We start from the raw sequence: 26,140 nt of genomic DNA on the forward strand, positions 1-26,140 counted from the left end.
GCGTCCTGCGCAGTGTCTCTGCTCCAGGCACGAGCACGGCCCGAGAGCCGGCGCCTCGCAGACACACACGGATCCACGCATACAGTAGCGCTGTCTCGATCCACATTCTTGCACACCGCCCCCTCCTTCCCCCGAGCTCCCGGAGTCGCTGAGCGGGGCGAGTGACAGGCGCGTCCCGCCAACCCGCGCCCGGGCGGGCAGGGAGGAGCGGCGCGCGGGGCCAACCGCGGCGCGTCTTCCGGCGCCCGTGGAGGCGGCGAGGGTGGGACGCGGGGCGGAGCCCGAGTTTAGGAAGAGGAGGGGATGGCTGTCATCAATGAAGTCATATTCATAATCTAGTCCTCTCTCCCTCTGTTTCTGTACTCTGGGTGACTCAGAGAGGGAAGAGATTCAGCCAGCACACTCCTCGCGAGCAAGGTAAATATAACTTACAACTCCCTTCTCCTCTTTCCCCTCCCTGCGGCCTCCCGGCTGCAGCCGCCGCGCACAAACCCCTCCCGCACGGAGCCGCCTTCGCCGGCGATTATTCATTATTATCCTAATTATTATTTATTGTGCATGCACGGAGACCCAAAACAAACAGGCGGGCCAACCGCCACAACAACAAAAAAAAAGCCCGCCTCCCCGCGGGCCTCAGGTGGAATGCTCTAACGACAGCTCCCGGGCGGCCGTGGAAGAAACGGGAAAGTTTCAACCGAACCTTGCTGTTCCAATAATAACAGTAATAATTACTACTTTGGGGAGGCGAGGGGCGGGGGGAATCCCAACAAACCACAGCCTTGACCCGAGGTGGGCAGTCAGCGATGCGCTGCCGACTCAAGGTTGCAACACACACACACACTCGGCAAGGTTGCAATCCCCCCATCCCCTTAAAGCTGGGGGAGGGGGGCGGTGGAGGGGGGGGAGGCGACAGTTCGCCCCGAGCAGTCTTCCCCGGAAGAGTTGGAAGGGGAGCGGGAGAGGAGGGCGAGGAGCCCGGGCTGGCGGCCGGGCGCCAACGAACGCGGCTGCCACCCGCTTCCCGGGGACTTGTTTAAAGGGCTCCGGTGCCGAGACGCGAGCGGATCGCGGCGGGAGAAGCCGGAGCTGGCGCGCCGTAGAGGCGGCAGCCACCGCCGCGGGGCCGGTGCGTGCCGGATCGGAGGTGTCACCTCCACTTTGCGCGTTCCCTCCGGCGGGGATGAGGACGTTGACCGGTAGGCAGGCCTTTAGGCAAAGGGGTTACCGGGGCGCTGCGCCCGCGGCTCTGCGGACGTCCGTGCCTCTGGTACCTGGCGGCCGCGCGGGCTCGGATGTTGAAGTTCGGGGTGTCCGGCCCGGGCCGCACTGCCGGGAGGGAGGGAGGAGGCCCCAAAGAAGGCGGTCGGAGGTGCCCGCCGGGCTCAGTTACCCTGCCCTCCCCCCCTCCCCGCCCCGGGGGTTGTTTTCTTTTGCTTGGCGTCTTCCCCCAGCTTGAGCCGCGGGAACCTCGGGCGTCGGTCGCCCGCGATCGTCCGGGTGCTAGGGGCTCGTTGGGGCCCGGGAGAGCCATCGTGGCTGCGGGCCGGGAGGCCATGATCCGGATAATCCTCTCTGCCTGACTGTCACAAACAGGACCCGCGCGCACCAGGGCAGCAGTGGTGGCGGCGTTCGCCGGAGAAGGGGAAGGGCTGCTGGGGGGTGGGGGGGGGGCGGGAGCGGGCGGGGGAAGGAGGGAGGGGGTGGCCAGGGCGGGAGGCGGGGAGACCGGGTGGGAGCCTCCTCCCAGCGATGACACGCACCCCTTCCTTCTCGCTCCCTGCTTTCGAGTTTGCTTTATTCCCATCCCAACCTGATTTACCCCTTCCTCTGCTCTCCCCCTCCATCCGGCCGTCTTCCCTCCTCCCGTTTGCGTTGCAAAACAGGGCCATGCCATCTGCAAAGGTGTCGCGATGCACTTCCCCAAATAACCGGTCCGGCGTGCCAGTCCCTAGGCGCCCTCCGGCTGCGGGCGCACACCGAGCCCGGTCCTCCGGGTGCCCCGCACCAGGCCTCGCAGCCTGGGCGCAGTTGCACCGCGCGGGGCGAGGCGCGGCAGTGCGGGCTCCAGGGGACACCCGTGCCCTAGTCCCGGCGCTCGGCCGGTTTCCGGTACACGCGGGGAAATCGCCTCCTGCCAGTGTCTTCGCGCTCGCCCCTGCCTCCGCCGCCTGGATTGCATTATTATTATCCGGGTTGCAGCTTGCGGCGGATCCTGGTGAGCGCGGGGCAGGCCGGACTGCTGGAGGGTGGGGGGTGGGGGTGGAGGGAAGTTGGACGTGGATCAGGCAGGGGAAAAAAAAAAAAAAAGTTTGGCAGGGCGGCTAAGTAGGGAGGGGGTGGGAGGGGGCGGCGAGCTCCCGCGGCTCGCGTCTCCGCGCCTCGGGGCCGGCGCGAGTGTGTCTGCGCGTGAGTGTGAGTGTGTGTTGTGCGCGCCGGGGCCAGCGCGACGCGAGCAGAGGCGCCGGCAGCCGCCGGGAGCCCGGGGACGGCCAGGCGAGGTTTGGCGGCGGGGGCTGGTGGGGGTGGCGTGTGCGTGTGGCTGTGAGTGTGAGTGTGAGTGTGCGCGCGCGAGCGGCAGAGAATCAGGAAGTCACAGCAGCGAAGCGCACACAGACATGTTTGATCGCCGTGACATGACGCGCGCGAGGGAGGAAGCGGCGGCGGCGGCGGCGGGGGCCGGGCCGCGGGCTCGGGCGCGGGCCTAGGGCTCGGGCGGGGAGACCCGCCCCGGCAGCCGGCCGCCGGCCGCGCCGCCGCCACCCGCTCGGCGAGCCCCGCGCCTCTTTTTGTGCCGCGTCCCCCAGGTAAGGAGCCTGCGCCGGCGCCGCCCGCTGGGTGCGGAGCTTCCCGGCTCTCTCCCCGCCGGCCCCCTCCGCTCTGGCGGCTCGCCTTTCCTGCAAAGTCAGGCAGGCGGGGGAGCGGGCTCCTCGCCCTCCGATCGGTCGCGTGGAAAACTTTCCAGCGGGAAGCGCCGCGAGGGCGAGGGAGAAGGCCTTGCTGGTTGCGGTCGCTTGTCGGTTCTTTCTCCTCCGGGTCCGGCGAGTGGAGTCGCTGCGCCCTGGGGCTGTTGCACATTCAAAACTTCGGGCCTAAACGTGCCTCCAACTCTCGCAGGATTTACTCCAGCAATAAAATAAATATGCCAAGTCGTCCATTTGGTCTTGCCAGGCATTAGGATTTTTTAAGAGAAGGAGACGGGCTTGGGGAGTCGAGGAAAGTGGGGGGGGGGAGGGTGTTGTGCAGAATCCATTCCTTGTCTCATGTCTGCGCCGGGTGTTATGTAATTTTAGTAGCACATGGGTGCAAAGCCCACACTGGGCTTCTCCCCTCCTTTGTTTATATAACTTTTGGGGAGAGTTTTGCAAGGTTTCGCCTTTTATCCTTCCTCCCCCGTCTGATGGACGTTGGTGCTTTTGAAACAACAAAGCGACCGGGGTTAATATTTTATGGAGAGGTGTCATCATGGTCTCCTGGTCATTAGATAGACTGTATTCCTAAATACGTGTAACGTTAGAGCCTAAGGGAGGCATTAAGGATACACGTTTGTCTCCTGTATGGAGTGGTTATTTTTAACGTCTGTGCGTCATGAATAGCAGAGTTAAATTTTAAACTCCCATTTCAAGGGACTTTTTTATTTACACCTGGTTGTGCCATGCTCCTAGGAGCAGAATGCTTGTATGGACAGAAAGATTGTTGCTGGCGTATGGAGTGGCAGAGAATTTCTGTCTAACCATCTAAGATTCAGAAGGCCCTGAGAGCTGGACTAAAATAAAAGCCATACCCAATATTATGTGTGTGTATAGACGCTTAGATGTGCACATTCAAATATTTCGGTAATATTTTCCATCGGTTACTTGGGGGGCCACTGCCCCAGGCTTGTTTGCCAGCACTAGACTTGGTAGGCATCCAGCCGACTTTGAGCACGCTGGTTAAGTGCTAAGAGGTGTGGCAGGTTTGAATCCAAGTTGGTGCATTGTTATGCAAATCCAGACACACTTTCTCTGTTAAGGATCCAATTGCGCTTTTATTCTCCTGGACTTTTTTTTTTTTTTTTTTAAAGCTCCTTGACGACTCAAATGTTTGCCACTGGGAAGAAGGGATCTGGAGATACCTGTTAGGTACCCAAGATATTTATTCCAGTGGACTAAGGAAGAAATCCAGACCTGGAGACCGGGGTCCATTTACCTGATTGGAGGCATTAAGCAGAGGTGCCTTGTGGGTACAGAACGCTGTGAAAATAAATTAGGAGTTTGGGGTATCAGAATCCTTGAAGAATGGTCAGAGGTGCGGGAGTGCCCCTTCAATGCAGCCTTTCTCTTCTGAGTGACAGCAGTGACATCCCAGCTCCAGGACTAGCTGCACTGTGGCGTCTTAAGAAAAAATTCACCGCAAGAGTGTGTTCAAAGCAGCTTTAGATCTTTTCTTTTGTTCGGTTTTAAAGTGTTTTTTGAGCATTTCTCGTCAAGTTTTCTTGAAAGGTGCTTTGACCAACACCTGAGGCTTGGAATTGACGGAAAAAAAAAAAAAAGGAAAGAAAAAGTGCTCCTGCTTGTATTTTATTGCTAATGCTTGAATTCTGTTCAAGATATTTCTGACAGTATAACTGGCAAGTAACACTTTGGCAAATAATTATTCAAAACTCTCTGTCTTTGATAAAGATAAGACATTTACAGGCCAGTGTAAAAGCGTATTCTGTTCTCTCTAGGACACCATTGTGACGCCCCTTATATTACTATATTTTGACATTTCATTTTAAAGGCTTATTATGTATTAGAGCAAGATCAGAAAAGAGAAAACTTTCATAAGCTATAAAAGTGGTGGTGTCCTCCAGTGTTTTGGTGGCTTTTTCCTTTTTTTTTTTTTTTTTTTCTTCTCCTTTAGAAGTCTTCCTTTGTAAACAAGACCTTTGTCAAACTCCCCTAGGTCAGCAGCTTTTTGATAGTCCAGAGAAATAATAAATCACGATTTGTGACATCTTGACGTGCTGCCATGAGAACAACTGAATTATCACAACTATAATCCTGGGTACTGTGTGTCAGTGCTGGCCTATTGAGGGAGTGTTGATAGGACCTGATTTCAACCAGCACAAGTTTTGATTCCCACTGTGTTGTGGTCAAGATGATTTTAAGGGGAGCCATGGACAATTTGTTGCTTAACATGAGTGGACTTGGAGAACTCCCTATAAGTGGATCACTTGTCTCTTCTGCAGTATTTCTGGGGAACAGATGAGAAAATCTCCCTAATGGGAAAGCCCATATGTGGGAGCTACTTGTGATTTTTCTCTTGTCACTTTATGTGAAAGAATGATCTTCTGAATCACTCCCTGTCCTTAAATGTGTCCTGTAGATTGTTTTAGACCAACAGAGGATGCTGACTTTTCTGTCATCTTGCTAAGAGTTTGCATTATGGGACTTTAATCTCTAGCCATTTGAAAAAGTCTTGGGTCATTCCCTAAGTAGTTGGTAGCAGAAGATCCGGATGGTGGTAAAAGTTATTTGGTAGAGTATTTAGGAAGGCCTGAGATGTTTATTTTTTCTACATAGGAAGTCATGACTTCATATTTACCAGGGAATACAGAAGTCTAAAACTTAGTTCTGCCACAATCGTTATGAAAGACAGCATATTTATTTTGAGGTTATTTATGAGCAAGTTAAATGGAATCTTGCAACGTGGGTTTGGAAAACTCTACGACCTCATTACTGCTTATTATGATTTTTTTTCTCGTGTTAATATAGCACTTTTCCTTGAAAGTATTTAGGATACATTAGAGACTTTAAGTAATACAGGTTTTAAAGATACAAAGATGCTTGAATAATTAAACCTTAGCAAAACATATAATAGAGCTGATGAAATTCAGGAGCCACCTAGCTGGGTCTTTAGGATGTTGGATAGAAGCATCATTTAATTTTAATTACGAGTGAATAACTCATTAATTCACTCATTTGGAATGATGGTTTAGATATGGAATACAGGATTTTGACTGAAATATTGACATAAGTGGTGCCCTTCTGGACTTCTGGATTTATAACACATTATTATGTAATTGAAGCTGTGAATTGTGATGGTTTTTTCGTTATGTAAGACTTCCAGAACATTCATACAGTTATAATCCAGCTATATGCCTGTATCATGTAAAACCTTTAAAAATCGCAATATTCTATTGTATTTTCAGGCACGTAAGCATCAATTTAGGCATCGGTCTTACACCAAGATATTATCTACAGCTATGCAAGTACTAATGTTTCAGAAACTTTTTAGAAACTGATCTAATCTAAATATGGGCTGACCCTTTTGTGAATTGTAGAGTGGAACCTCTAGGAGTTGAAATAAGTTTGAAGTTTAAAAACCATTAAATATAATTATAACTCCCCCTTCCTCCCTTTTTTAAAGAACTGAATTCACAATTTGGAAATTTACATAACTTAAAAATAGAAAACACATATCTGACCAAAAAAGATCAGGATATACTGTTTTGTAGGTTCACAGTAGTCCAAGGGAAATTCTCTATCGGTTTGTGTTTGTTTTTCTTATTTAGGATGATTACGTATTTCTTCACCTACTTGATGTTGTATATTTCAGTTGTTACCATCCCACTGAAAGATGGGTCACTGAACTTGGAAATTGAATGTCCAGGAAGAAAGCCCTCTCCCCTCTTCCCCCAGTGCTTTTGAAGCGGGCATGTGTTTACCTTTGTAATGTCTGCACTGCCTCTGTATGTTGCCGCCGTTCGCTCTATTCATACATGTGCTAAAATGCAATTAAGCAAAGCCCATAACTCTTTAAAAAACAATCTACAATTGAGAATTTGTGTTTTAAAGAATATACCTGAGCAAATGGCAAACTGCGCAGGCCTCGTGGTGGAGGGAGTGGTCAGGGTGAGCTGTCACGGGTCCGTGGGGTAGCCTTGCAGCCAGAGGAGGGCAGGGGTGGAGGAGGTGGGGTGCTGATCATCAGAAGAAAATCCAGAGATCACGGGGACTGGTCTGAAGAGTCCATGGGAAGACTCAGGGAAGGGGTTCTAGTTGGGGAGAATTTGTGGAAGACAACGCTGGACATGGTAGAAAGACTTGATGTCCAGGCTAATGCATGAATATTTTATCCAGTGCATATTGGAGGCTTGTCTCAGAAGTTTGTTTTTGTTTTTGTTTTTTTTTAAAGTCAATATTAGAGTATCTTTTTTTTTTTTTAAGATTTTATTTATTTGACAGAGAGAGACACAGCGAGAGAGGGAACACAAGCAGGGGGAGTGGGAGAGGGAGAAGCAGGCTTCCCGCTGAGCGGGGAGCCCGATGCGGGGCTCGATCCCAGGACCCTGAGATCATGACCTGAGCCGAAGGCAGAGGCTTAACGACTGAGCCACCCAGGCGCCCCTGTCTCAGAAGTTTTGAATGAGGGAATTCATGAGCAAAAATAGTTGAGATTAATCTGTGGATTCGAGTCCAGGGTGGGTATTGAAACCATGGAAAGGATCTTCCGGGTAATGTACATTTTTACACCATAGCTCACAAGGTGTCTTCAGATGTGATATTTTACTTAATTCATATCAGGATTGTAGTTGTAGCTGGCGAGGATTTTGTCTAGTTCGTAGATGGAGAACTCGAAATTTGAAGAGCTCAAATGAACTATGGTGGTGATTTTTTTAAAGGGCATGTTAGCATGTAAATGTTATCTACCTTAATTGCAGCGAACTTGAAGGGTTCCTGCTTGAACTTCTGTGGCTACTGTGAAAGCCCGGGCAAGTGGGGCATATCAAAACCCATCCGTCATATACCTGGGGTTCATTCAGCAAAGAAGGGTCGAGATTTACTGCGAAGTCGTAGCGTGCCATCTCAGCCAGAGGAGTTTTTAAAATGTGTATTTCAGACTCATATGTTTAATGTGTAAATACAATTATCTTAGCGGACGGAGAAGGAAGTGGCTATCATCGGTTCTTATCAGCATCCCAAATGAGGTTGCCTTGTAAGGGGGCCTAACAGAACCTAGGAAGGAGGGTTGTACGTGTAAATGGACACAAGGTAGTACACGTCAGGGGGGCGTGCCCTGAAACTAGCTTTTGTTGGTTTGATTGGCATGGTTTGGTTTTGGCCAATTACCTCGCAGTTTAGGTTCAACTAAATGTTGGAAGTGATAGTGATCCGTGATAACCTTGATAAGTACCGAAGGACGTGAGTCCTGCGTTGGAAGGATGCTCTGCCCTAGTGTTTTTTTGTTGAAGGACTTCTGGTACTTCGGGTTTTCTTGTAGGCACCATCCTCCAAAGACTTTTTCCTTGGTGGAAACGTTGGCTGTCCTCGTAAGGGAGGTCCTGGGATTGTATCACAGGGTAGGTTCTTAAAAGAAGGCAACCCACCGTCTCTGCAGGGTGATGATGTTAAGTGCCAGGTCCCTGAGTATCTCCTGGGGATGGCGGGGGCAGGAATTAGCTGCTGCGATGTTTGTGTTCTCTTTTGTCCCACGCAGAGCTGCCCCTGAGCCTTGGTCTGACTCTGGGCAAGGACAGTCCCAGGGCAGGTTATTTAAAGGGAGGGCAGCAGCTAACAACGTAATGTTTCCTTGACCGTGTGGCGGAAACGTCCACAGAAGCCAGACAAACAGAGCACCATTTTTGAATCCAGCCCCTTTTTAAAACCTACTTGACTTTGAATGGGAAACTGACAGGAAGCACTAGGAGGAAAATGTTTTCCAGGCTTTTCTAGTTTCAGATCCGGTGACGTGTCACGTTGAACTTTTAAGCCCGGCGTGGTTTTTCCCCGTGGCACAAATCATGGGGCGCCCTGTTTAAAGTTGCACGTCCCAGACCGAGAAGTGGGAGGGCTTTTGGTAATGTTTCACCGTCTATCCAGGCAACCTTGGCCTCTGAAAAAGAAACTTCTGGTAGATTTATTTCCTTTATCTTCACTGCTGTTCGTGCCCACGCCCCACTCCCCCATTAAGAACAGCAGTGCTTCTGTTCCCGTTGGAGAGATGTTGCTACTTCTTGTAGGGGAATTATCAATTCCTTTATACAGACAGCTACACAGAAAGTGAGAAGCCCTTCAGGTCAGGAGATGTTCTGAATCAGCACACAGACATAAAAAGAACCCTTATCTTAACTATCTCCTGAGCCTTGCAGTTCTCCCGCACCAGCCAGAAAACTTTAAAAAGACAGAGCTGTTCCCGGGGACGCGCGAGGGGCCTAATGTTTATTTCTAATGTTCCACCTTTGGCCCGTACCCCAGTCTTTCTGCAAGTCCAGCAGTGATAAAGATGTGCGGAAAAGGCAGGATTTGCCCACGCTTCCTCGCCACGTTTGGTGAAGAGTTATTGAAGAGGTGCTGTCTAGTCGGGGTGGTCGTGTTTCCCCCAAAACCCTTTCTGGGACTAGAAAACAAAAGTGTCTGGGAGACATGCATCTATTTATTTGTTTGTTTGGTCGGTTGGTTTTATTTATGTTTTTTTCTTGGAGGCCTAGCTGAAAGGCCTCCTTCTCCAGGAAGCCTCCCCACATTCCCTCTTCCTTCTTCCACCCTGCAGGCTGCAAGCCCTCTCCCCTGTCTGCCCTTAGCTGTAGCCCTTCTCGTCTTGCAGGACCTTCCATTTGTTCTCCCGGCCCCTACTGCTATTTATGGAAAAGTCCCATTTCCCTATCAGACTTGTAGAGCCTTGGGGTACGCCCTCGGGGCCTTTCTGTGCATCCTACCTGCCTTGTGCCCAATCCCTTGTGGAGATTCAGGACAGCTGGGAACAGATAAGTAAAACGGGCCCTCTGGATGTTTGATTAGACTTCACAGACCTTCATCCATGATGTCGTGTCCACCTCCTACTCTCTCCGGAGCTTCTTTTCACTTCTCTGTCCCTTCATAGGTTGAGCTAGCACCACAGCCAAAGCCTAAGCCTGGCAGAATCTCCCTCCCGTTGTTTCCATCTCGGCCCCTAGGCCCTTCTCTCTCCGTTCCTGGTTCCTGCGCGTGGTGGGTCTCCAGCCGGAGTGAAAGCCCTCCTGCCTGGTGGCCGGCCTTGTCCCCTGGGTGCAGTGGCTCAGCCCTGGGCTGGGTCAAGAGACGCAAAGTTCCGTGGACAGACTTGACTTCGGGCCAGCTGTGTGGTCCCTTCCTTCCTGCCCTCACCTTTTACATGGGCATGGGACCAAATGTGTCCTCAACTCAGGTTGCTCCAATGACTGTGAAGCCCACGTGGGTGTGTTTAAATATCCCCGCAAGGCGGGGGTCAGTGGTGTTCCAGCCGATCGCAGTAGGACAGGAAAAGGTGTATGTTTGGTCGCAGCTGTCGTGGTTAGACTGGCGACCCTTCCAATTCCAGGAAGTTGAACTCATTTAATCTGCTGATGGGTGTGCTGGGGCCTGTTCAGCCAGGGGGAGAAGGAAGGAGGAAGGCATCTGGGGTGGTTGCAGCTGTGGGAAGCTCTGACAACTTTTATTTTTAAAAACACAACATCCCCCCGTTGTAAAGGCAGGGTTAGGACGCAGAAAAAGACAGGGCGTACTGCTGAAAATGCCTTGGCCAAGAACACAGCGGCCAGCCCTCAGGGAGTGCATTACGGGAGGACGGGGACTCGCAGTGCCGTGCATGGGGGGGGGGTTGCGGTGCTTTACGCCCCTGTCCCCCCACCCCAGACACGTTTCCTTCATTCTCTCAGCCACATTCCTGTCAAACAGGCCGGGCTCATCTGTGACAATGTATAACTCTCCCCACCCTACCTCCCAACACTAAAGAAACGCAGATTTTGAGTGTTACCTTGTGCGGAGACCTACTGCGCCTACCCTGCCCTGGTGATCTGAGCCGTCGCCTCCCGGGTCCCCACTGTGCCCACCCCCATCACTGCCTGTCTGCATCCTGTCATCAGTGCTTTGAAGGAGGAAGAAAAGGGTTTGATTCCTAGGACACCCGGTGTGGTTGGTGAAGGAGAAGCTGAGTTGGCCAACCCTGGACTTCAAACCTTAACCACGCTAGCTTAGTAATGCCCCGCGCCTCGGCTTGAGAGCTGAGCCGCTTTGTAATTTACATCGGCCGAGTTGCTTTGCGCAGTGAGACAGGCTGCTCATGTCCTTGAGCTGTGCAATGAAGCTGCCAGCAGAAATGCAGAGGGAGGGCGGAGGCCAGGGCGGTGACCTCCTCTTTGAGAGTCACTCCTCTTCAGTCTTCCTGGGTGCTGGTGGCGAGGCGTGAATCCCGGGACAGCCCAGATCCCGCCCCACCCCGAACCCCACTGCCCGCAGCATTGGAGCAAGTCCTCAAGATGCTTCGAGTCCCGGGTGCACAGGTGGGGGAAGCCTTGAGAGACCCTCTCCTCAAGCCCAGAAGAACCAAAAAGGCTCTACAGAGGAAAAGCACTCTGCCCGGGCCCCGGGACAAGAAGGCCAGACGGAACCCAAGTCTCTGGACACCCGCTCAGACCAGCCGGAGTATCCCATGCCCGAGTTGGATGATCCTCCAGATTCCTGCCCTTCGTTAGCTGGGCTCAAGGCTCCTCCTCTGTTACACTTGGCGGTTTCTCTGAGCTACTTTCTTTTGTTCGTCGGTGCTGCTTCATGGACGCGCGCCTTAGGCCCATGCATCAGACGCTCCTCTTCTCACTCAGGAGTGTCCTCCACAGCACGTCCCTGTGTTCACATTCCCCTGAAGTAGCCAGTACTTTTCCATTCCCCCCTCTCGTCGGTTCTCCCCTTTAAGAAGCTTTTTAGGAGTTGCCTTTGACCAAAACTGAGGAGCATTTTTATGGGACTGCATACAAGTAATCCCAGCATTCTGCCAGATTCCCCCATGAAAATGATCCCATAGGCACGAGGGAGGATTATGGGATAACATACGTTAAAACAGAAAATGTGGCAAGTGGGGACTGCCAGGCTGAGTGTTTGCATCTTCATTGTCCAGACTGGTGATAGGTTACCGGAAGAGCTACTGAAGCCCATTTCAAGGTAAACCATAACAGGAAGTAAGCAATTTCCTTTTATTCACTAAAAAATAAAGGGGCGCATTAGTTTGCTGATCTACATGAAAGAACATTATAACTTGTAGTACCCCTGAATTGACGTCAGCTTCCTAAATTTAAGACGCTGACTGAACGAGCCTGTATGTGAGGGGGTGGCACGCCAAAAAAATGTAAAAAAAAGTTACTTCTGCCTGCTTTGTTAATCACAAAGAATAAATGATAACATTAGGCTCTCTAGTGGATTCAAGGCTGTAATTCACCCTTGTTGTTTTAGAAACCACTTCAGCTGGGTTCTGAGTCCTGTCTTGTATCAGCAAAACGCTGTGTTATAATCGCTCCAACGTAGCCTTTCATTGCTTCCCGTTTTAGCCCGAATTCATTTACCAGAATGGCCTAAATTCTTGCCCACCCTTCTTAGATTTCTTTATGTGAACAGAGCTCAGGCACGGATCGCTCTCTAATTTTTTATTTATAAAATAACGGACGCTATTAATAGTTTGCCCTTGGAATTCATGGGCAGTTCATTCAGATCTTTTTTTTGAGCCCTTACTCCACGCGGGCTGGAGGTGCCGAGGACACAGAGGAGTGAAGAAGAGCAAGACCCCTGCCCTCAAGGCCCTCACCTTCTAGAGACTCAGCAAGAGGGGAGAGCAGGTGGCTAAGAATGGAACTAATGTGGGTTTTTTGTGTTTCCGCTGTAACCTCATCTCCCTGTGGAAAGACCCTGGCTGTGAGTGACTGGGTTAGACCCCTGTGGTTAAGTCCCAGCCCTGTCACTAAATAGTGGGTAAGCAAATCACTGAGGGGGTCTCATTCTGTGTTTTGTGAGGTTGACAGCAGAAAAGTTTTTGTGTGTACGGGTGTGTGTGGCCCCAGATAACATGAGGTCGGTGTCACACTTAACTCTCACTAGTGCTATTCAGCTCTCATTGATGGGAGTCTGGGAAACGGCGTATTTGCTCGTTTTGGCTCATGTCCAAGATGCAGGCATACCCCCACCATGAGGCGGTTCCCCAGGGGAGGGGTTGCCAAGAAGTCTTGGGGTGTGGGTGATGGAATACGGCTTTCCTGAAATCGGAGAACTGGGATTTTCTCACCTTGTCCATGCTGGGCCCACTCCGGTAGTCAACAGCTGACTTCTCTTGGGGATCCTGGACCACAGAGAAGCCTTGGATGAATCCTGGCCTCAGCTCTCCAAGTGGTCTTCAGTTCATGAGCCGGCAGGAGGACCACACCTGAAACCGTTTCTTCTGGGGCGCCTGGGTGGCTCAGTCGGTGAAGCGTCTGCCTTCGGCTCAGGTCCATGATCCCAGGGTCCTGGCATCATCATCGAGCCCCGTGTTGGGATTCCTGCTCAGCAGGGAGCCTGCTTCTCCCTCTCCCTCTGCGGCTCCCCCTGCTTGTGCTTGCTCTCCCTCTGTCAAATAAATAAATAAAATCTTGAAAAAAATAAGTAAACAAACCATTTCTTCTGATCACTTGTGGCACAGTGGAGATGGTGGAGAACACAATGCTGCATGGGCGGGGGGGCGGGGGTTGGGGGCGGGGAAGGTGCTGCTTGCTGCGTGGGGCCTGGAGCTGATACACTTACCAACACTGCATTTCAGTCTCAGCCAGTGGTTGTTCTGTGTGGCTCTTCGGACCCCTGTTTGTTTGAGTCCCACGTCCCACAGCCTCTGCTTTTCCCATGATGGGTAATTCTCTTTCCTTCTCAGTTTCTGAAATTGTACTTCTTTCCCTCTTTTAACTGTCTAGAATTTTCTGTGAAGTTTCCGACGCTCATTTACTTAGGAAAATGTGTCTTGGTTGGATACTTTTTCAGGGGTTTTATGTTTTAATGGCTTTGGGGGGTTAATGACTTGTAAGGTGCCCAAGCCAGTAAGTAATGGAGAGCATCTGTTGACTTCAGTAATAAATTTCAAACTTGTTTAGAATTCTGCTTATGCATTAAATTTGAGTTTCTCCAGTGGGTCTTTTTTTGTAGCTTGGATGATTTATATCTTTCTGGGGAATCATTTAGAGTGGTTTTTTTTTTTTTTTTCTTTTAAACAAGTGGTCTTCATAAAGACTAGGGCAGATGGATATATATCACACTCCCTCAAACATCTGGACGAGACAGGGCAGTTCTGTTTGATGTTTGTTACAGAAATGGCACCATGAAAGACTAACAACTGTTTCATTCTGATCTTAACATCATGTTTAAGACATTCCTTTCTCTTTTCTTCCTTCCAACTTAGTATCCCTCTACTGACTGGCAGAGACAGGAGAGGTAGATGTCCACGCCCACAGACCCTGGCGCGATGCCCCATCCAGGGCCTTCGCCGGGGCCCGGACCCTCGCCCGGACCCATTCTTGGACCTAGTCCAGGACCCGGGCCATCCCCGGGTTCTGTGCACAGTATGATGGGGCCGAGCCCTGGACCTCCCAGTGTCTCACACCCTATGCCGACAATGGGGTCTGCCGACTTCCCGCAGGAAGGCATACACCAAATGCATAAGGTAAGAGTTTATTTTCTTGTTCACTCTCGTCTTCTGAGTCATGGATGGCTAAAATCCCTGATAATCCCCTCCCCCTCTTTTTTCCCCCCCTACTCTTGTTAATAAGAGAATCAAGCGAGGTCTTTGTCTTATCTTGTATATTATTAAAAACATACGTTCTGAGGCTCTGTTATTGTTACAGACGTTGTACAGGAAGATCAGATCTTGGCTTTTTGAACAATACTAGATAGGATTTGCAGTTCTGACAATTAGATGCTGTGATTTGTGGGTTGTGGGCTGTGGGCCTGGTGAGTAAGTGTATTCACGCATAAGTCTTGATTTTTTTCCAACTGTATATGTAAAATAACATATCATCCACGAATGGATGTATTGAAATTTATTCTTCCCTAAGAGTGTTGATATTTATTTAAAAAAATAGATCCCACAGAGTGGAAAGAAAACGAGTCATTTTCTAAGGCTTTTTTTTTGAAGGCTTTATCGAAATGAAATAGTTTCCGGGGACTCCCTAAAATGTACTTTGCTATCCCCTCTGTCAAGTGGCTTTTTTCTGATTTTGGAAGAGGGCTGGGATTTTGCAGAGCGCAGGTCCATTTGTCTGTTTTTGGACTGAGGTTGTAATAATCTTCTATTTATGAGGCTTGGATTGTTGCTGTAGGAATGATCCTATCAGTACAACTTGGCGTTAGGCCTTTCACAGGAGATGCGAAGAAGAAAGAATTGCCTCTTGAGAAAGCCGGCCAGGTCCTGTGACAGTTTGCTTTAAAAGGGAGTAAGTAGCCAGTGAAACTCAGTGAGCCACACCACACGTGACCCGAGGGTCGTACCTGATAAGACAGGTAGAGGTTTTCTATCGCTTTCGGACGACGTCGCAGGTGGACGGGGTGGTGGGGCTGCCTCTTGGTATTAAGTAGGCAAACCGTGGAAGATCCTGGTTTAAAACAGAAAGATTATATCAAAAAAGAGCCAGGTCTTTCCTCTAATCCTATAGAACTGTAGGTCAATTTTAAGGTAGGGCATTGGAGCCCAGAGGGTTTTTCTTTAATTTTCTTTCCTTTCCTTTTCTTTCTTTCTTTCTTTCTTTCTTTTTTTTTTTTTTTACAAATTTTGTTATTTGATGATTTTCAAATCAGGAAAGTAATATATACTTATTTTGAAAAGTAAAACTGTACTGAGATAAAGAAACAGTTAATCCTGGCCTCACCAAAGTAACAGCTTTGTGCTCGCTTTTTATACCTCATGTTTCTCCCTGTTCAGTGAAAAGTCCTGTGTAAGCCCAAGTAGGCGTATCATACAGGTCTGATTTTTTTGTTTTGCTTTCATTTTACTATAATACAGTCATGTCATCACTGTTAATTACTCTGAAACTTCTCTTTTCCTTTAATAACGTGTCCTGGATATCCCGCATCATATCCCCATGTTCTCTCTCTGCTTTTGAGGTTTGTTTTTGTTTTTTTTTTTTAAACACATTTTTAACTTGTCAGGTATCTAAAGAAATAAAGCTGCTTATTTTCTGTATCATATTCTTGAAGAGACATATTGAACATCTAGACATACTGAAGTCATTACATTGTCTTGTGTTCATATTAAATTAATTTGGGAGCTATTATAGGTCTGATTTGTCACTCGTCGGCCTCAGTCCAAGTGGGTTGAATAATTTCAGAACGACTTGAGGCTGTCTCACCTCCCAAATGAAAGATAAACTGTGAAGGAAAGATTTAGCTGACCTTTAGTATTATTTAGGCATTTGGAAGGTAAAAAGGTATGACTAAATGTTGGGTCATTGGTAGATTTTTGCACTGGGTTGTTTCTATGGGTGATTATCTCTTCTGATCCCTTCTGTTTTGTGACCTAGTGTCTTTGTCACATTTTCTCATACCCACCCCCCTTGATACTCTTTTTTTGTTTCGCTTTCTTTTGTTTTGCTGAGAGTTTGCATTTTTTACCATCCTGCTTTTCCTTACTCCCAGCCCCTGCGTGGGGACGTGGTTAAGTGCCTGAGTTCACACCTGCTGACCAGATGCCTTCACTCTCTCAGAGTCCTTTTACAAGGCAGCTCTATTTCTTGTCTTTCTCCTCCTTCTCCCTCTGAGATTCAGCTCTTTGCTTTTCAACATCACTGGAAATAAATAAACAAGTGGCCTAAATACATCTGCTTGTGTTGCTTTGATTTCCTCCCTATTATTACTATTTAACAGACTCAGAGACACTCTTTATATCAAATTCTTCCCATTTTTCTTCTGAACATCCTCTTTATGGCAAATTTTTCCTCTTTTCAAGTGCGTGCTTTTGACTCTGCAGAAATTAACTTTCCTTTCTGTAAAACTGCAAACACTCATACTTTCTTGCTTGAAGTCATTTGGTTTCTATAAACTCCTGGAACTATTTCTTTCAGGCGGTTCTGAAAATTGCTCTTACAGTTTGGGGAGGAATAGACTTTTCCTTTTTTTTTCAAACACATGCTCCGTTGCCCAATTCTGGATTGGATTAATGTCAACTCAATGGCTCTTTATCGTGTGCTTGTTAGGCATGAGGCCTCACGTCCTGGTTTGAGTCCCTGTGATCTTGACATTTTTTTTTTTTTTTTTTTTTCCAAACTCTGCCTTTAAAACATTTTCAAGTTGGGTTCTCTCTGTGGTTCGGATTCATCCGTCGTACCTTCCTTCTCTGGCAGTACTCTGCTCCACCCCGGCTCTTCCTTTTTTCCTGACTGCATGGAACTTTCTGGTTTCGACTTTGAAACTTTCCATATAGTTCTTTCCTCTCTGATGAAAAAAAATGACCAAAAAAAAAAAAAAATACATCATCACAGACATTTCAAATAGGCTTCCTTCAGACTTTGGACTAACTTCAATCTACAACAGGTTTCAGGACTTACTTAAAAGGGTAGGAAAGAATGGCTTATATTTGTGAGCAGGACTTCATTTTTATTTGTAGGCCTTTGACATTACAAAAAAAAAAAAATCCAACTTTTTAAAGCCTTAACTTTCGACTCATGGATAGTTTTGCTGACCCTGTTGGTATAGTCTTATTTTTTTTGTCCCCACCTATAAAGTCTATGTAATAATACAGGTAGTATAAGTATGAAAATATATGTCTGTCCTATGAGCAATAGATGATTATGCCACAGTTTTGAAGACTTTAAAAGTGAGGGATCTTAAAAGGTCCAGATGGAAATTTTGTACCTTCAAGAGGCCTCTAACTGATGTCCTTTAAATGTTTCAGCCCATCGATGGTCTGCATGACAAGGGGATTGTGGAAGATATCCATTGTGGCTCCATGAAGGGCTCCAGTATGCGACCACCTCACCCAGGAATGGGTCCTCCCCAGAGTCCGATGGATCAACACAGCCAAGGTTTGTGTCCACTGCACACCTCGTGTTGGTTCCATACCATGGTCTTTCATCTTTCTTACCAGTTACTTTACTTGTGACTTCCAAAGAACATGTCTAAGGAAGGCTGAATCTGCAGGCTGCTTCTCCCCTTGCCCATACCAATGCGACTATGATTTTTGTATGGGCAGTTCTATTTCCAAGATACTAGTAAATTCTACTAGCCACCCTGTGTCCAAGCAATCCGCAAGGCAGCTTTGTGTACCCGATGCAGATTCTTTATTATGATCTTCATAGGTAAATTAGGTCAGCCCCATTTTCTAGGTGGGGAAGCTAAAGCTCAGAGACTTTGCTGTGTTTTCCTAAGTGAACACATCCAGTAAGCAAAAGGGCCAGGAGGAGAATCCAGGTCTGTCTCCAAATGACAGCAGAGAAGTGAAGGTAAGATGAGCCACCTGTGTCCCTTGACTTGCATGCTCATGCGTTGTAAGGTGGCTTTTTCTGGCCCTGGAATTACCTGTTATTGCTGGTGGGTGGCTGTATTTGTCTCCTGGAGCTGCTGTAACAAACTCCCACAAACCGGGGGGCATGAAACAACAGAAATTGATTCTCTCTCAGCTCCGGAGGCTGGAAGCCTGAAATCAAGGTATTAGCAGGCCATGCTCTCGCTGAAGGCTTTCGGGAAGAATCTTTTGTTTTGCCTCTTCCTAGCTTCTGGTGGTTGAGAGCAACCCTTGGGATTCCTTGGCTTGTAGATCTCTCATTCCAACCTGTTTTGGTCTCCATATGACGTTTTCCTGAGTGTCTATGCCTGTGTCCAGATTTCCCTCTTCTCGTAAGGACGTGAGTCATTGGTTTAGGGTCTCCCCTGATCCAGTATGGTCTCATCTTAACTTGATGACATCTGCAGAGATCCTGTATCCAAATCAGGTCACCTGCACGGGTACTAGGGGCTAGGGCTTTGGCATACATAATCTCTATAGAAGACATAATTCAACCCACAATAATGGCCAGTCAATATACGGCATATTTCTCTTCCCTTTGGTGCCTTCCTCCCTCACTGTTGAAGGCGTAGTAAAGATAACTCAGAGTCTTTGAAGACATTGTAATCTGTTTTCAGAATCATTGTACGGTCATTCCAGCATGTAAGGGCATGCATTAATCTAGGACCGGTTAACCCTAACGTGTTGATCTTCTCATTCAAAGTTTGTGGTTTATGTGTTGTTGTATGCACTCCTTTGTCATTTAATAAATGTGGGTTTTTTTTCTCTATTCATGATCAGCCATCCATCCACCCGAGGGGAGATTTTTTGACTGAAGATTTAGAGGAATGTATCACAATTAAAATACACACACACACACACATATGCAAATCATGGAGGCATAGGAATGTATCTTCATTCGTAGGCAAGCAGGTTTTGAATATCCCAGCCTCTGATCAGAATTTTGATGGCAGACAGGTATAAGTGTTGCAGATGACGCCTCAAATGTTGACCACATCAGCCAAGCAGACTGATTCATTGGGATTTTTTGCAGTATAGGAAGAAAATATTTGACCCATTCCGTGTTAAGAATGGATGTAGACAACGCTCGCAGGTTTAACAGTTATATTCTGAGGAGCCAGGTGGGTTCCCAGAGCTAATGTAGATCTCATTTATACTACCTGGGAGGTGTAGATGAGTGACGTTCAGTGATTCTCAAAGCCCAGTGCCTGCTCTGTCTGCTCCTGGCTTTGCAGTACCTCCAGGAGTAAGGCCCAAGGAAAACTCCAACACAAAACACTTTAAATGCACAAATTTTCTTTTTTTTTCTTTTTTTTTTAAGATTTTATTTATTTATTTGAGAGAGAGAGAGAATGAGAGACAGAGAGCACGAGAGGGAAGAGGGCAGAGGGAGAAGCAGACTCCCCGCCGGGCAGGGATCCCAATGCGGGACTCGATCCCGGGACTCCAGGATCATGACCTGAGCCGAAGGCAGTCGCTTAACCAACTGAGCCACCCAGGCGCCCTAAATGCACAAATTTTCAATGAGCACTTTTACTTTTATGTATCTTAAAATGTCTCTCACTGCTTGGTTCCTTTTATTCTTCTTGGAATCTCCAACACTTGGTACAGTATCCAGCACATAACTGGATAGATACCTCGTTCATTTTGTTCAGTTAGGTAGAGAAGTGAATTGATGCATTCACCAGTCAACAATTTTAAATAGATACTAATTTTTGTATAATTTCGGCAAGTTATAATTACCTGGGAATGTAGGGGTCTGCACTAAATGGAATCCGAATTAGCACGTAATATTTTCCCCCAAACTAGTAAAGTGCATTGCAGGCTGGGGAATGAGTTATTTAAAAGCATATTTTTGAATAAAGTAGTATTGGTATAATAGAGTCTTTTTTTTTTTTTAAAGATTTTATTTATTTATTTGAGAGAGAGAGAATGAGAGAGAGCAAGCACATGAGAGGGAGGAGGGTCAGAGGGAGAAGCAGACTCCCCGCCGAGCAGGGAGTCCAATGCGGGACTCGATCCAGGGACTCCAGGATCATGACCTGAGCTGAAGGCAGTCGCTTAACCAACTGAGCCACCCAGGCGCCCGGTATAATAGAGTCTTATTCTATATAATGATCTAAAAAGAGTTTAGACTCCGTAATAGCATGTATCTTTAAAGACCCCATTGTAAAAAAAAAAAAAAAAACAAACATTTATAAACACACATGTATGGAGAGGTGCGGTATTGATCGGAAGGCTGCTAGCTTTAACTACCTAGCAACGTATTAGGTTATTTGGAGGTATTGGTTGAGAAGCAAAACCATTTCCTTCAATAAATACTGAATCATGTACCTTATGGTCCCAATGATAACATTGTTTATTTTTAATCCATTGGATAGGAAAAGCCTTCAAAGGCAAGTATATAATAGTTAATGTGTGTGTGTGTGTGTGTGAGAGAGAGAGAGAGAGAGAAGAGAAAATTCATATAAAATTGGCACTTATAAGTTCAAGATTATTAAAAGGAGAGACATGATGGCTTCTGTTGAGACAAGGTGAAACCAGAGAGATAATGCCCTCAAAGACTAGGGAAGGAAAACTGCCACTTTTTGGGGGACCACTTTTGAATGAGCAAATCAAACCAGCCTTCAAAAAGAGCAGATTCTGTATTGATGCGTCCTGCAGACAAACGTGTGTTCGCTCTCAGGCAGTTTCTTCGCCCCATTTTCTTAACTAAAGATAATTACTAAAATATGTTATGTTGTCTCATCATTTCGATTCTGGTTTTTCCTGAGGTTGCATGGAATGCTGGTCATGTAGGGGGAAAAAAATCTGTCTCTCTAGCTGAAATGCTGTCACATTTGTAATGTCATACTGTGATGGAATGATTCTATTAACATGCCCTATATTTTCTAGGAAAAAAAAAAAAATTTCCCGTGCCCAGTTTCTTCTTGTCACATTTGAGGTAAAATTTTGTTGCATGGATTAATTCCAGAAAATGATTTTTATTCCATTCTCAGCTTCTTCCTTAGCGAATTTGAGGTAAACTTAATCCTTGTGCCTGATATCACTGTCTTACCTTCCTAGCTCCATCTGCCCATACTTCAGAGTTTAACAGAGCAGTTTAGTCAACACTTGAGTTTAGACCAGATTGTCTGATGTTTTGGTCCATTGTGTTGGCCATCCCATGATGTATCTTGGGTAAGCCGTAATTGAGGACCTTGGAAGTAGGAGAGACCGGAAGGCAGGAGACGTATGACCCATTTCAATGCCTGGTAGTATCCCTTCTACTATGAGAATCCCAGGAGGAGGATTTTTGATAGCAAGCTTCTTACCCCTGTGGTAGATAGAGGGTTGGCCAAAAAGGTGTCAGGAAAGTATTTTCCGTAATGAACAAACTATATACCCTTATGCACCAGCATTACAATTAAGGGGCGAACGTAAGCCTCATTAAGGAGGAAGAATGTTAATGACAAAGTTCTGTGCATGTTGGGGATCCTCTCTAAACGTTTTCTGTCATAAATAACAACATAACAGGCTCTAACTTTCTGCTGGTCTCGCAGGCTGCTCTCGGGGGCATTTTCTTGGCTGACTCATATGTCTGACTAGAACCCTAATGGCTGAGTGGTTTTGCACTCTGTTATGAAGTAGGGATTTGGGGAACAGGAGTTAGTAGATCTTCCAGTTCTCATCAGGGCAGTGTTGGCTCTGAATGGAGCTCCACTTCTCACCAGCTGATAGCACAGAACCTACCCTTGTCTTCGAGCACCTGAATACATTTGTTTCCCTTTCCAAATGGCGATTCGAGATAAAAGTAATTATGGCCTTTCTTTTCTCTAGTCTCTCGAACGGTGATGGTGAGTCCCCAGCCAGTGTTGGTCTGATGTTCTTGGGCCTCTGCAATCCCACGTGGATGCACAGAGCTTTCAGCCCACACCTGACATGGGTTCCAACACACAGCAGATGTCTAATAGAAACCGATGTGATGACCTTTATGATAATTGTGACCCAAGCACATTTATTAAAGGGCAAAGACCTTGAATCTGATATTTGATATTGTGTCTTAGGACACCTTTGACTGGATTCATTAGCACTTAGCTTCAGTTCAGGGCAACCTTTAGGATTACAGGAGGCTAGTTTGTTCCCTCCTCACCTTGGCTCTCCCTGCAGCCATGCTCAATCATAGGTTTTTCTAAGAATTTTTTGGCCAGGATCTACAGTTCATCTCTGGGAATGAGTTCCTTGAGATACTTCATGCCTTTTTTTTTTTTTTTTTTTTTTTTTACTTTTCTTCCCCAAGAAATGTATTCTTAAATTTCCCATGTAGATCTCTCAAAACCCAAACAGATTTCTCTCGTGTTTATGTGATACCGTAAATGGTTCTAGAAGATTTTTGAGACTTTCAAGTCTCTAACTTCCGAATTAATATCAGAGCCTGGAGAGAATATATACACATTGGAGTCAGACAGACTTTGGCTTGAATCTTGAAGCTGCCAAGACCTCACTGTGTGACACTCTGAGCCTTGGTTTCCTTATTAAAAAAAAAAATGGAGGTGACAACACTTAACTTCTAGGGTGTTGTGAGAATTGAAGAAATAATGTGTACTCCATTCATATCCCTTTAATTGTCCTCACCCTCTCTGTGCTCCCACCGCCTGATATCCACTGGCCAGCCTGCCATCTTGCCTCCAGTGGACTCCAGCCCCTCTTACCAACACCTGGAAAAGTCTCTGGGGACTAGTGATCCCCAGAGTCATAACCGGTGACCTGAGCAGTGACCAATGATCCTAAGAGTGTGAAAACTCCAGCTTCTTCCCCACCCCCACCCCGTTCCCTGGGATAATTTGGAGGCGAGTCATTGACCTCATACTCCAGAGGTTCTGCCTGAAATTAGTCTGCAGCAGCTGCTGTCTCTCTCTTGTATCACCTTTCTTTTTTTTTTTTAATTTTACTTTATTTTATTAAGTTATGTTAGTCAACATACATTACATGTGGTGTTCCATGATTCATTGTTTGCGTATAACACCCAGTGCTCCATTCAGTACGTGCCCTCTTTTTTTTTTTTTTTTTTTATTTATTTGACAGAGAGAGACACAGCGAGAGAGGGAACACAAGCAGGGGGAGTGGGAGAGGGAGAAGCAGGCTCCCCGCAGAGCAGGGAGCCCGATGTGGGACTTGATCCCAGGACCCCGGGATCATGACCTGAGCCGAAGGCAGTCGCTTAACCGACTGAGCCACCCAGGCGCCCCAGTACGTGCCCTCTTTAATGCCCGTCACCAGGCTAGCCCATCCCCCCACCCCCCTCCCCTCTAGAACCCTCAGTTCGTTTCTCAGAGTCCATAGTCTCTCATGGTTTGTCTCCCCCTCTGATTTCCCCCCCTTCATTTTTCCCTTCCGACTATTTCTTTTTTTTTAACATATAATGTATTATTTGTTTCAGAGGTACAGGTCTGTGATTCAACAGTCTTGCACAATTCACAGCGCTCACCATAGCACATACCCTCCCCATGTCTATCACTCAGCCACCCCATCCCTCCCACCTCCACCACTCCAGCAACCCTCAGTTTGTTTCCTGCAATTAAGAATTCCTCATATCAGTGAGATCATATGATACATGTCTTTCTCTGATTGTTATATTACCTTTCTGTACTCCCCTACCAGTGTGCCTGCACCTTCCAAATAAATCCCCTGCACTCAATCCTTCCATCAGGCTCTGTTTTGAGGGAGAACTCAACTAAGTGCCTTGGGTAGTGCCTATGACAGTGGAGGCCCTCAATAATTATGCCCAAGAATAAACCAAGTAATAATTTGCTGTCCCTATGAGAGACTCTTCATTGCCCCTTGCAAGATGGTACATACTCTCCAGGTTTTGTTCTGGAGGTTGGAGCTACTTTTAACGTATAACACCGTCCCCTGCTGTCTTTGCTTTATGTGCACAACAGCCATGAGCAGTGAACCTTCTAGGACACACGTGGCTATTGGTCATTTCTTGAAATATGGCTTGTCCTAATTGACATGTGCTGTCGCTTAGCATGGAAAACAAAAAAGCATGTAAGATATGTCTTTATGTCTTTAATAATTTTTGCATTTTGAAATGATGATATTTGGGGTATGTTGATTTCAGCCAAACATATTATCAAAATTGGCTCTGTGTCTTTTACTTTTTAATGTGACTACTGGGAAATTTTCATTGCATATATTTGGTCCAGGGCAATTTGATAACTACACGTAGTTCTGTAATTATTCAGTGACGTATACTTTAAATTTCTAGCAGGCGGTGCCGTTGCAGAAAAATCATCCAAATGGCCAGGAATGCCGGGTTTTCAGGGTCACTGGGGGCAGCGTGTGATCTCCTTTCCTGTTTTGTTCTAGGTTACATGTCGCCACACCCGTCTCCGCTGGGAGCCCCCGAGCACGTCTCCAGCCCTCTGTCGGGGGGTGGCCCGACCCCACCCCAGATGCCGCCGAGCCAGCCGGGGCCCCTCATCTCGGGCGACCCGCAGGCGATGAGCCAGCCCAGCAGAGGTCCCTCGCCTTTCAGCCCCGTCCAGCTGCATCAGCTGCGAGCGCAGATTTTAGCTTACAAAATGCTGGCCCGGGGCCAGCCCCTCCCCGAAACACTGCAGCTTGCAGTCCAGGGGAAAAGGACGTTGCCCGGCATGCAGCAGGCCCCACAGCCCCAGCCACAGGCACAGCAGCCGCAGCAGCAGGCCCTTGTTAACTACAACAGACCATCTGGTAGGTTAATGTGCAACCAAATGAATAACGCCGTGGTCCAGTCTGGCTAAGGAGGACTGCTAAGGGCGCCGGAGTATGGGGCTGCTCTAAGCCCGGGCCGACTTAGCCTTTCGTTGTTCCCCGTTGGCTCCCTTGTCTTGCTTCACTTGGCTGCCCGGGACCCTTAGGCTCCTGGGCCGCAGGGTCCCAGGAAGGAAGCAGTACACGCCCCCGCCGTCCCCGGGCCTCTGCATTCTCTTTCAAGAGGCTCAAGGTTTGTGGGGAGCCTGGCCACACGCCCCAGGTTAAGAACCCTGCCGCCAGCGCCTTCCCGCGGCCAGAAGGTGCCCCTAGACTCCGCTCTCCTCGAGCCATGTTATGTGAGCTGGCTTACTTATTTCTACCCCTTTGTGTGGTTAGAAAAGCATTTAGGGAGACCTCCAAGAAGCATACCTGCAGTGAAATAATGATCAAGTGTAGGAAATCAGAAACAAAGGGAAATAGCAATTGGGGTCAGGGAGGTCAGGAGCATGGAGCCCCCCCATCCCCCCTCCTCCCCAGAGCTCACGGTTGCTGCCTCTGAGCTTGACAGAGGACTCCAGCTTCCTGGCAGTCAGGAAAGGAGAGAGGGTCTGGTACCAGATCCTCACCATTTGGCAGCAAGTGACAGAGGAACACAGAGCCTTTTCTAAGCATGAGACTATAAAGTAGAATTTCCAAGTGGGATTGTTTTTTTTAATCATTGGTATTATTATTGTACGGGACACTGAACGATAGAGGCATCAATAAGATTTGTTCATAATAAACAGAGTAACAGAATCCACGCGGCCTATTTCTTCCATAGACCCTGGCATCAGATCCGAAGCTGTGATATTATGTAACGGGCGGAGATGAGCTAGTCCTTTGTATGGCCTTCTGGCGGTCTGGCTTGATCCCACCACTAGAATTCAGAGGTGTGGAGGGCTATGCGATGAGCTTCCACGAATGTTGTTTTCTCTGGCAAGGTTTTTGTTAACCACCAGAGAAGCAAAGAGTTGATGGTTCTGTTCTAACTAGAGTTTTGAATTCCGGGGTCTTCCTTGACATTGACACCATCTCCTGTGAATGCTTCCCTTGCGCTGGGGCAAGCCAGGACGTACCGATCACCGCGAATGATTCGTTTGGGACATTGGTACTTTGTCTAAGT

At 47.6% G+C, this 26,140-nt stretch overlaps 1 protein-coding gene across 5 annotated transcripts in view; it reads left to right on the forward strand.

Moving 5' to 3' along the window:
• Positions 1–307: 307 nt before the first annotated feature.
• The window catches only part of SMARCA2 (SWI/SNF related, matrix associated, actin dependent regulator of chromatin, subfamily a, member 2), a 182,668-nt gene continuing 156,835 nt past the window's right edge, over positions 308–26,140 (forward strand). For 2 of the 5 annotated variants that reach the window (XM_035029125.1, XM_035029129.1), the window contains exons 1-3: positions 14,203–14,427; positions 17,650–17,779; positions 24,610–24,975. In XM_035029125.1, coding sequence (XP_034885016.1) covers positions 14,203–14,427; positions 17,650–17,779; positions 24,610–24,975 — 721 coding nt within the window. Of the gene's footprint in view, positions 418–2,097; positions 2,216–2,533; positions 2,805–14,166; positions 14,428–17,649; positions 17,780–24,609; positions 24,976–26,140 lie in introns of those variants that run through there. The other 3 variants (XM_035029127.1, XM_035029128.1, XM_035029126.1) reach the window with 3 other exon arrangements.

The sequence above is a fragment of the Mirounga leonina genome, unplaced genomic scaffold (assembly GCF_011800145.1).
Source record: "Mirounga leonina isolate KUSES-001 unplaced genomic scaffold, KU_Mleo_1.0 Mir_224, whole genome shotgun sequence".
In the NCBI taxonomy this organism is placed as follows: domain Eukaryota; kingdom Metazoa; phylum Chordata; class Mammalia; order Carnivora; family Phocidae; genus Mirounga; species Mirounga leonina.